We start from the raw sequence: 12321 nt of genomic DNA on the forward strand, positions 1-12321 counted from the left end.
CTCTCAGTTTAGTGGAGTTGATCATTCTCCACAGCATGCTCATAATCAATATGTGTAGGTTCATCACCTAGATGCTAAATAATTAAGGGAAAATACATAACCCCCCCCCCCCCGACGTATAGCCAGATTAATTATGACGCACCCAACCTTTGCGGGTGACCTATTACCCCCCCCCCCCCCCAGTCTTAATTTTTCTGTATTTTTGTACCATTTTTTGACTGACGTGGCAAAAAAAAAAATTGAAGCCCAGTTGCACAGTGGAGAGTATTGCACACTCTCCGCCACATTGGTGCCACGCTGTTGCCACGTCACTGCCACTTTTCCTTTTTTTTTCCTTTGATTTTTCATTATATTTTCTTTATTAATTATATTTATTAATTATTAACGTCACAGCGGCGGCGGTGGTTACTACTGCTGCTGCGGTGTGGCGGCGGCGGCGGTGGTGGTTGCTGCTGCTGCTGCGTTATTGTTGCTGCTGCTGCGTTGCTGTTGCTGCTGCGATGTGGCGGCAGCGGTGGTTGCTGCTGCTGCTACGTTGTTGTTGTTGCTGCTGCTGCGTTGCTGCTGCTACTGCGGTATGGCGGCGGCGGCGGTGTGGCGGTGGTTGCTGCTGCTGCTGCGTTGTTGCTACTGTTGCTGCTGCTGCGGCGGTGGTTGAGGAGAAAGAAGAAGAAAGCGGAAAATAAATTGCATTTAACAATTAAAATGTGAAAGAGAGGGAGGGTGGGGGTGGGTGAAAGGATAAAATATAAATAAATTTTTAAAAATTAATTTTTATTAAAATATCTCGTTTGGACCATTTTCACTCGCCATAATTTTTTTTTTTGCCACGTCAGTCTAAAATGGTACTAAAATACTGAAAAATTAAGACTGGGGGGTAATAGGTCGCCCGCAAAGGTTGGGTGCGTCATAATTAATCTGGCTATACGTTGGGGTTTTTTTTTTATGTATTTTCCCAATAATTAATATATATATATATATATATATATATATATTTGTGAATTTCGAATTTAACATATGTTTTTTATCGTGTAAGAGTAGGCCTTTTTTAGATAGCGCTGATTGACCAAGTTATATGGATACATCAGAGAGTGATGGCGATGAACCAGTTAATAATGCAGAGGTAACCGATGATGAAGATAGTGAAGGGGATCAAAATACGCATTGTAGTCCCCAAAACCAACCAGAACCAACTCAACAACACGTACCACCTCCGATGGCCGAAAACCCAATTCCTGACAGCTCAATGCAATGGCATTCTGACTATATTCCATATCTTGACAGTCTCCAAGGTCGTGAGGATGCATTTGTCTTCACAAGAGATGATTATCAAAGTCACCAAAAAACGTGGATTGAACCAAAAAATCCCATAACTGATGAATGCGTCATTGCAAAGGGAATGCAGTTCACATCAAAAAAGATGTTGCAACGGGTTGTCAGAATGTATTGTGTAAAGGGTATGAGGGAGTTTAAGGTTGATGACTCAAACAAATCGATATGGAGGATGATTTGTAGGCGACATACTCAAGGCTGTCGGTGGTTGCTTCGGGAATTGCTAAGCCGGATGGTATGTGGGAAATCACAAAATTCCACTCGAAGCACACTTGTGATATGAGACAAAGTCGAGCAGATCATTGTAATCTAGATATAAACATGATTGCTCATGTGTTACTTAAACACATTGAGGAAACTCCAAGGTAATTTATCTGACCGTTTACATTATATATCTTATAGCAATTAAAATATCATTATTAAATGTTGTTTGTTTAAACATATGCAGGATGCCTATCAAAACTTGTATTGGCATGGTCCACTAAAAATATGGTAAAACCATAAGCAAGAGAAAGGGATTTCTCGGGCGTCGACGTGCTTTTGAAACGATCTTTGGAACTTGGGAATCCTCTTTTCAGGCGTTGCCGGGGTATATGGCGGCTCTACAACATGCTAATCCTGGCACTGTTGTACAATGGCGGCTTTTAGAGGGCAGAATTTTCGACTTCCTCTTTTGGGCATTCAAACCAAGTATTGATGGTTTTGCTCACTGCAAGAATGTGATATCGATAGATGGGACCCATGTGTATGGCCAATATGACATTAAGCTCCTAATTGCAGTAGGTATGGATGCCAATGGGTCAATATTCCCTCTTGCTTTCGCAATTGTCACCAACGAGAGCAACGAGACATGGGGGATGTTCTTGACTCATCTATAAACTCATGTTATTAAGGATCGTCAGGGCATATGTGTCATATCGGATCGTCATAAAGGCATATTGCACAATATGCGTTCTCTGGAAGGGTGACAGCCTCCACATGCTTACCATCGATATTGCTTAAGGCACTTAAAGGCTAATTTGCAAATAAATTTTGGAAATGGCACTGTAAATAAATTGATGTGGGGGGTTGCGATGCAACATCAACAAAGAAAATGGGCTGCAAAAATGGAGCTGCTAAGGGAAGTGAGTAAAAAGGCATATGTTTGGTTGATGAAATTAGAAGTTGAAAAATGGACTTTTTATGCTGATGGAGGAAGGAGATGGGGCATGCTCACAACGAACAGCTCGGAGTCTTTCAATGGACTCCTCAAATCTGCTCGAGGACTACCTGTCACCGCAATGGTAAGACTAACTTTCAGGCAGGTCGTGGAGCGATTTGCAGATAGGAGAAGGCAGGCCATAGCTATATTAGCCGACGAGGGAACATGGATGCCAAAGCCCTACAAAAAAATGGAGCAAAATAGAAAAAAGGCAGAGGGTCACCAAATAATCGAGTATGACGTCGTTCAACGAGTGTATGAAGTTAGAATAGGTTATTGCGACGACAAAGGAGGAAACAAACATATATCGTTACTGAGCGTACACAATCATGCACTTGTGGTAAGTGGCAAACGTACCACATGCCATGTTCTCATGCAGTCAAGTGCTTTGAGAGAACGGCCAGAAATGTAACTAATTATGCGGAGGAATATAAGGTCGTAAAATACCTTAAAGCATATTCCGGCCAATTGCGTCCCCTTGGTGATCAAGCTTATTGGCCAGTCGCGCCATTTTCTATGATTGCGAACAAGAACCATATCCATAAATTGGGAAAAAAACAAGCTAACCCATTATCACAATCAAATGGATATTAGCGAAAAGACTTGCTCTCGCAAGTGCTCGACATGTAAGCAATTTGGGCATGATAAGCGTTCATGTGGGCAAAACTCTCGTGGTGGCAGCACATCTGGAAGTAGAAGAGTGTCTAGAACTTGATTTTTTTTTAGTCTATTGTAATTTAATGATGTATTTCGTTGCTAATGGAATGAAATATTTTCAATTATTATGAACCTCTCGTATTGGATGAATTATTTTTAAATATTATATTTATTTTTGCACATTCAAAAAGTGCGGATTACACAATACAATAACAAAATAAAAAAGACATAAAAGAATCCGCACCCTATAAAATATGACACTTAAACCTAAATATAACAAGGTTTCAAACGTACTTCGGAGCACTTTACAACCCCTAAAACGACAATCCAAATGTATATGTATGCTTGATGTAATGAGCCGATATTATTGTACACTAAAAAAAATATTAAGTTCTATATAAAATATTTATATTCCGGTGTTTTGAAACGTGATTAATCTTCGGTCAAAGTACGCAAAAAACCTTGATTTTTGAGTTTGAGAAGAGAAAGAATGAAGGTTGGGTCGGGGGTTTTAGGTAAGGGTTTCACGCACAGAATCTGTACGTGAAGTCTAGTTTTTTTTTTTTTTTTTTTAATGGGTTAATTTGGTTTCAAATTTTTTTTTTGTGGGTTACAAAAGTGCCGGATTCTTCATATCACTTGTACATTATATTTATAAAACGGATACACATTGCTCTGTAGTGATATATACCGCCACAAAACCATTCCTTTATTTTTATAAATCCTGCACCTGTCGCATCATCACCAAAATTTATCATAACCACCAGTTCTATATCACTTGTATATCATATATAAAATACTGACATACAATCTGGATATTGCTCTACAGTGATGTATATAGAAGAAAAAACACCACCACCTAGCGCCACAAAACCTCATTCCCTTAATTTTACATATTCTCCACCGCAACACCACCAAAAAAATTACCATAACAACCAAATGTTCCAACATAACAATACAAAATTTTATTTTTCTTAAACCTCGTTTTTGCTGCTGAAAACTACTACCACAATTGACAAACACCATTTCAATCCAAAATAGAAAAGAAAAGAAAAAAAAAAAGGGATGTAAGAAATTCACTACTTCATCTCCTAAAACCTTGTCGTCATATTCCTCACACAACACTCTCCATCTTTTCATAAACATGATTTATCCTATTTGAAATTAATTTCTTTTTTTCTTTTCCTGTTCTAGAGTACATAGATATGACAAATGAATCACGTGAAAAAGGAAAACGGGAGAAAGAGAGCGAGAGAGAGAGAGATCTGCTTCTAAAAGGAAGATTATGTAGGATGATGGATAAGGTTCATGTGAGACAGAGACCTCCCCGCTTATGTCGTTGAATGTAAGAGTTTTGAGTTAAAATTATCTGTTCATTTTGATCCCTTAAATATTACTCTGAGCATATTTAATCCCTTATTGATGGGTAGGTTTATTTTGGTCCCTTACATTAAGCATATTTAATCCCTTAACTAAGCTAAAGTGTGGCACTTTTGGTTCCCCTAATAGAACCCGTTTAAAAAGTAACAGTGCTAAACCTATGTGACACTCACGTGGCTTGTAAGAGGCTAAACCCATCGGACAAAAATATTAAACTCCTTCGCCTTTCTCCCCAACTTCATATGAAGAAACACTTCATCGGAAAAAGTCCTAGCCTCTCTGTATTCAATTGGCTGGAAGAAGAAGAAGCTGAATTTTTAAAACAAGCAGAAACTTTATCTAATATATTAAAATTTGCATCACGTGCTTTCGAAAAAAGTTGGAGCGGTTTCACCAATTAAAATAATTTATGACAGTTGCTAAAAAGAATTTTGATTTTTTTCATATTTAACAAAAATAACTTTATATTCAAATGCTTTCAAAATAAGTGAAACGATTCCATGTGTGCTGCCAGATTACCGTTTAAGAGTTGGTTACCAACCCTATGATTCAAATATTATGAGTTGCTTTGCTAATATCTTATATGAGTTGCATTTTTTAGAGAAATGCCATTACTCTGCTTTGCATTTTGTCTGATGGGTTTAGCCTTTTACGAGTCACGTGAGTTCATATGGGTTTAGCACCGTTACTTTTTAAACGGGTTCTATTTGAGGAACCAAAAGTGTCCCACTTTAGCATAGTTAAGGAATTAAATATGCTTAGCCTTATATTTTAGGGACCAAAATGAGCTACTTCCATAGATAAGGAATCAAATATGCTCAAGGTAATATTTGAGGGACCAAAACAAATTTACTCTCATAGATAAGGGATAATTTTAACCCAAACTCTTTAATATAATGTGCAAAAACTTTTTTGATAAAAAATTGACAAGGTGGCCTAAAAAGAACAAATTATGGTAAATTGGGTCATTTTATAGTCAGCTAGATGGCTAGAAGTAAGTATTTGCACGGATTTTCCATCAAACGCACTTGTCTTTGATTTTTGCTCCTCCTATGCATTTAATAAAAATTTGCGGACGAAAATATCTAATAGTTAGATAACTAATTTTTAACGGGCATAAATTTATATTTTCGCATTATAGTATTCACAAATTATGCCCTGCTAGGCAAAACTTAAATTTTCCCCCCGCATGCGTGTTGCTACTTGCTATGAAATACATTATGCCCTCCCTGACATAAGTTATGTAACGGTTATAGAGTTTTTTATCTGCTACAACAGAATTTTTGCTCTTCTCGGCATAGTTATCTAATGTGTGTGTCTGTGTGTTGCTATGAAATACATTACGCCCTCCTGACATAAATTGTGTAACACTTATAGGGGTTGTTTGGTTTGAAGACAAGTTATGATGGAATTAGTTATGTTGAGAATAGTTATGCTAGGATTAGTTATATTGGGATTAGTTATCCTGATATTATTTCTTATTGACTTTTGGTTGTTGTATTAAATGTAACATGCATTGCATAATTTCTAAGAAAAACGTTGGTTGTTTACAAAAATACTCTCTATTTTTATTTAGTAGAAAAAGGGTTTAATTTGAGGGACCTTAGGCCTATTTTTGTCATTTTGATTGTTTTATCGTGAGATAACTAATTCTGAGATTGTTATTCCACCCTCTGCTAAGGGTAACTTATCCTAGTATAATAAATCCTCGGATAACTTATCCTGTGGTTAGTAACCAAACAAGAGATAAGGCAATACTAAATTCTTGTCTCAGGACTATTTTTCATTATCCATTCTGAAACTGAACTGTTGCTCATTTGAGCATAAGTTCTCTAGGAATTAAGTTATGTAGCATAAGTTGTGTAAGGGAGCAGACATAAGTTATGCCGCGCGGGACATAACTTATGACTTGCTAATATAAATTTATGCCCCGCAAAAAAGTTATCTAATTTTTATATGTTTCGGTGTCAGAAGTATTTCGTTCTCTTGTTTGCAACTTAAAGTGTAGAAGGACAAAAATTAAAGACCAACCCCCAAAATAGGAACACTTGTGTGAATGATCCAGATGGCTGTGTGATGTCAGTTTTCCAATTAATTTTTTTTTTCGCGGAATGGCCTTCAAAGTTACTGGTCTTTAATTTTTTTCCCTTCGCCTAAAAACTCATGAGTTTCGGGTTCGACCCCCGCTCAATAAAAAATTCGCAAGACAGAGTTTTGGAGGTAGAGTTTGATCCTTATAAAGCAGAGTTTGGGCAAAAGTCTACTTTTGTCCGAATAAGCTTAATTTTGGGCAAAAGTTGGGCCTTAACGTAGATGTTTGTCTTAAGGCCTAATTTTGGATAAAAGTTTGCCTTAAGGCAAACCTCTGCCTTAAGACCTTACTTTTGCCTGGATATGACTAATTTTGCTAAAAACCTCTTCCTTGTGATATTTTTTTAATTGAGTCGAAGTTTGAACGCAGAACCTCGGGTATTAAGCGAATGGAAAAAATTAAAGACCAACAATCTGAGGGACAAAAATTAAAGACCAATGTCTTTGAAGGACATCGTGCAAATGAAGCCCATCTAAAGTGGGCTATACACTCCTCTTGATCTGAGAAGTCTACTATAACAATGGACTTAATAACTCGTGGCCCAATCATTTTTCCTCCAATTAATAAAGTGGCGCCCATAGTTAAGATTGCTTTTTTTTTTTTTTTAAGTAAATTACATTGTTGGTCCCTATCAAACTTAAGAATTTTCATTAGGGCAATTTGCACGATTGTCCTTCAAAGGCGCTGGTCTTTAATTTTTGCCCGTCAAATTGTTGGTCTTTAATTTTTGGCCTTCGCTTAAAAAGGTGGTCGAAATATCCCGAGATTCTAGGTTCGAACTCCCCCTTAATATAAAAAAAATAAAATCCGCAAGGCACAAAGTTCATATGAAACTATGCCTATTCGCTATGTAGTTACATAAAAACTATGCCGGACACAGCAAAGGTTTCTATGAAACTACATAGAACCTATGCCTATAGGCATAGTTGCGAAATTAAGGCAGAGCTTCATTTCCACGAACCTTTGCCAAACAAGGTGTTCTATGTAACTTTGCCCGAATAGAAACATATGCCTTGCAAAATTATTATTATTTTCGACTCTGTTAGGGATCGAACCTAGAATTTTTGGTGCGAAAAGGGTACTTTATCTCACAAATTTTCATTAAATGAGAAGTAAGGACAAAAGTTATAGACCAACGACTTGAGCCAGTCCGTATGAAGGGAAATCCACGCAATTTTTTGTTTTCATGAACTGTAGTAGATTTGAGAATTGTGTCATTAAAATTTAGGTGCTTTAGGGCTAAAGATTGTTTTTTTAAAGTAAATTATATAGTTGGCTAGCTATACTAAACTTTAGGCAAAAATGTCTGTTGTTTAGCCTTCTCAAGAACCACATTTCAGACAAAAATGTCCGAAGTCAGACACAAATTTTCAACTTTCAGTCGCGTACGTAAACATGAAATAAAAATTTAAAAGCGCCATTTTATGCAATGTATTCAGCCAGATGGCTATGTGATGTAATTTTCCGAATGAAATTTCAAGCCCATCTATATTAGGCTTTAATAGTGGACATAAACAACTGATGGCCCAATCATTTTCCCTCCAATTAATAAAGAAAATCGCGCCCATAGTTACATGGGCAGGTTTTGAACAAATAAGGCGGATCCCTTATTTTTACCAAAATTCAATTTCCCGCCCCACAAATTCGCCCAAACTTTACTCAAACCATTTTCTCACACAACAATAAACTCCCCATTTCTCTCAAAACAAAGAAAAAAAAAAAAAACCAACCTTTATCTTTGAAGCAGTTGCTCTAAAATAAAATCAAGATTCCATTTTTCAAGACTGTACATTTAGTTCGAACAATCTTTCTTGATTTAGTCTTAGATTTTTTCTCCAAGGTTAGTATCCAAGAACCCCATAACAATGTGTTCATGATATTCAATTCAATTTAGTAAAATTTGTTTCTTTTTTTGAGTGTTTTTATTTGCCCATAATTTCACTAGGGTTTTAATGTTTTATCTGTACAGTAGCTGTAACTTTGATTAGATGTGTTAAAAGGAGCTTTGTACCCTTATTTGTGAGTCATTAATGATATCACATTCATTTATCTAATTATATTTGTTAATTCTTGGTCTTGTTTTTAGTAAAGTATATTGTTGTTTGGTGTCAAAAGCTAAGGGTTTTAATGAACTGTGGTAGATTTGAGAATTGGGTTCTTGAAATTCATGTGTTTTAAGGCTAAAGTTTTATTTTTTATTTTTTATTGATAGAGTCACTGAATTTTATTTGTTGAAGGCTAAGTTTTTTTTTTTTTTTTTTTAATTACTAGGGTCATTGAATTTTATTTGTTGAGGACTAAAGATTGTTTTTTTTTTAATTGATAGGATCACTGAATTTGGTTTGTTGAGGGCTAAAGATTGTTTTTTTTTTTATTGATAGGGTCACTGAATTTTATTTGTTGAAGGCTAAGTTTTTTTTTTTGTTTTTTTTTTTTATTTACTAGGGTCATTGGATTTTATTTGTTGAGGACTACAGATTTTTTTATTTTTTTATTGATATGATCACTGAATTTGGTTTGTTGAGGGCTAAAGATTGTTTTTTTATTGATAGGGTCACTGAATTTTAATTGTTGAGGGCTAAAGATTGCTTTTTTTTATTGATAGGGTTCATACTGGATTAGTGATTTAAGGATGGATGAAGATAATGCTATTGAAAGGCGTAGCAAAAGTCGTCCTGTTTTGGGAAATATAACAAATCAGGTTGGAACTAAAAGACCATTTTCTTCACTTTTGGGCAATTCAAGTCTAAAATCTGTAGATAGGGGAAGTGAAAATGTAGGGAGCAAATTTGTTTTGGTTGATGACGGAAATAATGCCAAACGTGTTTGTGTTGCTCCTCGTCCTTGTAACAAGATTTCATCATCAAAGGTAGATGTTGTATCAGGGATTTCAAATTTACCAAATCAAAACCAGGATCCCAATTTGTCACGTGTTGATTCATCTACTGCTATCTCCCAAAGTATAATCGGAGATACCACCGAGAACAAAAGTGCTTGTGGGAGTGCTATTGAAAAGAAATATTTTGAAGCTATAAATGATAAGGATTGTTTGGCAACTGGGGTGCCGGTGCCAGTGCCGGCATTGTCCGGAACGGAAGACCATGATGCTGTTCCGAGTTGTGAAATTAACGAGGATAGCGAGGGTACTGAAAGTGACACAGATATATTTCCTAATGGCCCTGATGAACAAGGTCTTGATAATCTAGTTATGAGTCAGACTGGGTCAGTAGACTTTGCAAGATTGCCAGAGTCACAGGAATCAAGAGTTAAACTTGACACATGTGCAGGAACAGAAACTTGTGAGAATAATTCAAGTTTAAGTGCTAGCATTGAGTCAATCAAAGCTTGCTCTTGTACCTTTTGCACCAAAGGTAAAAATATCTCGCAGACCTTGGTTTTGATTAATGTTCATATTAGTGGAGTATTAATTTAGTTGTCTTTGTTCTGTGTTGATCAGCTGCTTATATATGGTTAGACCTCCATTACCAGGATACCAAGGGTCGGATAAGTGGTGAGTCAGCTTTTAAAAATATTTCAGTTACTGATTGCAACTTAAAATCCTTGCTGCTTTTCTTGATGCAACTACTGTTTTCAATATACGTAGCCATAAAGAAGAGTCAGAGAGAAGCAAGTCTTTTAGTTGAAAGAAGTTGCAAGGGTAAAGAGATTCAGAAGGAGGAGGGTCCAGAAAAGGATATTGAAGCTGCAAATCTAGAGTCAAGTTTAATGGGTCACTGGAAGTCTCTCTTTCAACACATGGAGCATATTTTTCATAACGAAGCTGACCAGCTAGTAAGTTTGCTAACTGTCCTGCTCAGTCTCTGAGTTTGTGTAGATTAAAAATGGGAGTTTGTGTAGTCTCTGAGTTTGTGTAGATGCTCATTCAGCTATTACATATAGTAACTGAGAGTTGACCATCAACCTGAATGATTTTTCTTTATCAAAGTTAACTCGCATTTTTGAGCTGTTGGTGTGGTGCATTGTCTTTCATACTAGTTTCATTCATGTCAAGGACACTTGTGCCACCAAATATGCCTTTTGATGGCAACGTGATTCATAGATTAGAAGATTGTTATCTTTAATATGGAGAGGAAATGTGTTTTATCTAAGTCCAATGTTCAATTTGAAAATCATCTTGACTTGTTACTAATAAAAAGGAAGCAGCACTACTTGCAATCCGAATTGGCCATGTTGCAATTAATAACAGTCTCTCTGTTTAATTTTTCTGTCCTGGTGGAGTTCTTGAGGATCAATAGCCAGAGATTACTTGTTAGACCATCAGTTAGTTTATGTAGCACCGTTTGTTAGGCACAAAGTTTAAGAAAGAAAGGAAAACTCTTGAAAGTATGGTCTAAAACAAACCTTAGACATTTGTGTGGCTATAAATCATTTCATTAAGGGTAAAAGGGGAATCTAAAGTTAAGTTGTTTCTAATTATAGAAAGTTGACATTCTTTATAGGACAGACCAAAAAGTCAAGCATGCCACATAAACTGGGACGGAGGGAGTAATTAGAGATGTAGTTGCACTTGCGAACTGCTGACCAGAGAGAAATATTTGAAGGTCAAATCAATTGGTGTTTTGTTACTTATTTGCTTCCAGTATCACTTCACAAATGGATGTTTGATTCACCAATCCCTTTCTTATTCTCTGTTCTTTTGCTGTGAGTCCTTCATTTGAAAAATATTCAGTAGTTCTAAACAATTTGATCTTGACCTCAAAATATGCTTAAGACATGTCAATACGCCATGTTTTGACAGTGAAGTAATAAAAGCCTTTCTCTGATTCCCGTTTCTTAATTTCTTGAACTGTCACTATTTCAAGTTTCAGCTGATGGAAACTACTCTGTGTTAAACAAGAGTAGTTGGTCATGATCTTACGACATTGACCCTGCTCTTCAAGCAAGCAGTCTATCTGGCAATGATGCTTAGTTGCATCATGTATACTCTTTGCATTAAAACTTTCCTACTCACGCAACTCCTAATCTCCCACTAAGGGTATGTCCAATATCATGTATGTACCTGATGATGAATTCATTTGGCTGTTACAGGAAGGTAGTTTAGTTACACTGACCGACCTCAAAGATAGATGCAAGGCAGACTTGGATTCGTTCAATGGGACTTCAGAGAACTGCTAGTTGGTTCCAAATCTTTTTTCTGTTTAAGGTTGTTACTTCACATTCTACTAGTTTGTTTGGTGGCTCGTTTTCACATGATCTATTGTACTTGTGAAATCTTGTATAACAGTCTGGTTTATGTAAAGTGGTTTAAAATGGTGTAACATTCTTGGTGATCATACATCACAACAATATGAGTCATTAGATGAGTGCTGCAGTTTTCATGATAGTTTGAGGCTATATATCGATTGCTTTCTTCAAACTATCAGTGTATTTTTGTGCATACGAGCCAATCATTTCTAGTGCCTTGCCGGTTGAGCAAATGTCACTTTAATGTAGATTGATCATTTTGTGAAGGCAAATATTCAAATTTGCTATCCGTTAATAATTGAGGCTAAATATACCTTTGTTACAAGATTGGTCCATATATGCCTTTTATGTATTAATGGTGGAAGCTTTCCAACATATAGGACTTTTTTTACAAGGAAAAACTATCAAATTTTCCTTTGAATTATGTGAAATTGTCTAGATTTGCTTTTGATCT

The 12321-nt window shown here is 36.2% G+C and overlaps 1 protein-coding gene across 2 annotated transcripts; it reads left to right on the forward strand.

Moving 5' to 3' along the window:
• The first annotated feature begins 8237 nt into the window (after nt 1–8237).
• On the forward strand, nt 8238–12115 carry LOC132615353 (uncharacterized). 2 transcript variants are annotated; one of them, XM_060329943.1, is made up of 6 exons: nt 8238–8502; nt 9268–10033; nt 10120–10173; nt 10267–10454; nt 11123–11224; nt 11712–12115. In XM_060329943.1, exons 2-5 carry the CDS (start codon nt 9295–9297, stop codon nt 11174–11176), a joined length of 1035 nt encoding a protein of 344 aa, XP_060185926.1. In that variant the 5' UTR covers nt 8238–8502; nt 9268–9294; the 3' UTR covers nt 11177–11224; nt 11712–12115. The 2 variants fall into 2 exon arrangements, with proteins under 2 accessions (XP_060185926.1, XP_060185924.1); XM_060329941.1 differs by lacking the exon at nt 11123–11224 and having other exon boundaries at nt 8244–8502.
• The last annotated feature ends 206 nt before the right edge of the window (nt 12116–12321 follow it).

The sequence above is a fragment of the Lycium barbarum genome, chromosome 10 (genome assembly GCF_019175385.1).
Source record: "Lycium barbarum isolate Lr01 chromosome 10, ASM1917538v2, whole genome shotgun sequence".
In the NCBI taxonomy this organism is placed as follows: Eukaryota; Viridiplantae; Streptophyta; class Magnoliopsida; order Solanales; family Solanaceae; genus Lycium; species Lycium barbarum.

Excerpts from the sequence above, each read along its gene's own strand:
- LOC132615353 (XM_060329941.1), top strand. The coding sequence starts at position 9,295 with ATGGATGAAGATAATGCTATTGAAAGGCGTAGCAAAAGTCGTCCTGTT. Across the intron at positions 10,174-10,266 it reads TACCAAGGGTCGGATAAGTG|CCATAAAGAAGAGTCAGAGA; the intron begins GTGAGTCAGCTT and ends CAATATACGTAG. Across the intron at positions 10,455-11,711 it reads ATAACGAAGCTGACCAGCTA|GAAGGTAGTTTAGTTACACT; the intron begins GTAAGTTTGCTA and ends TGGCTGTTACAG.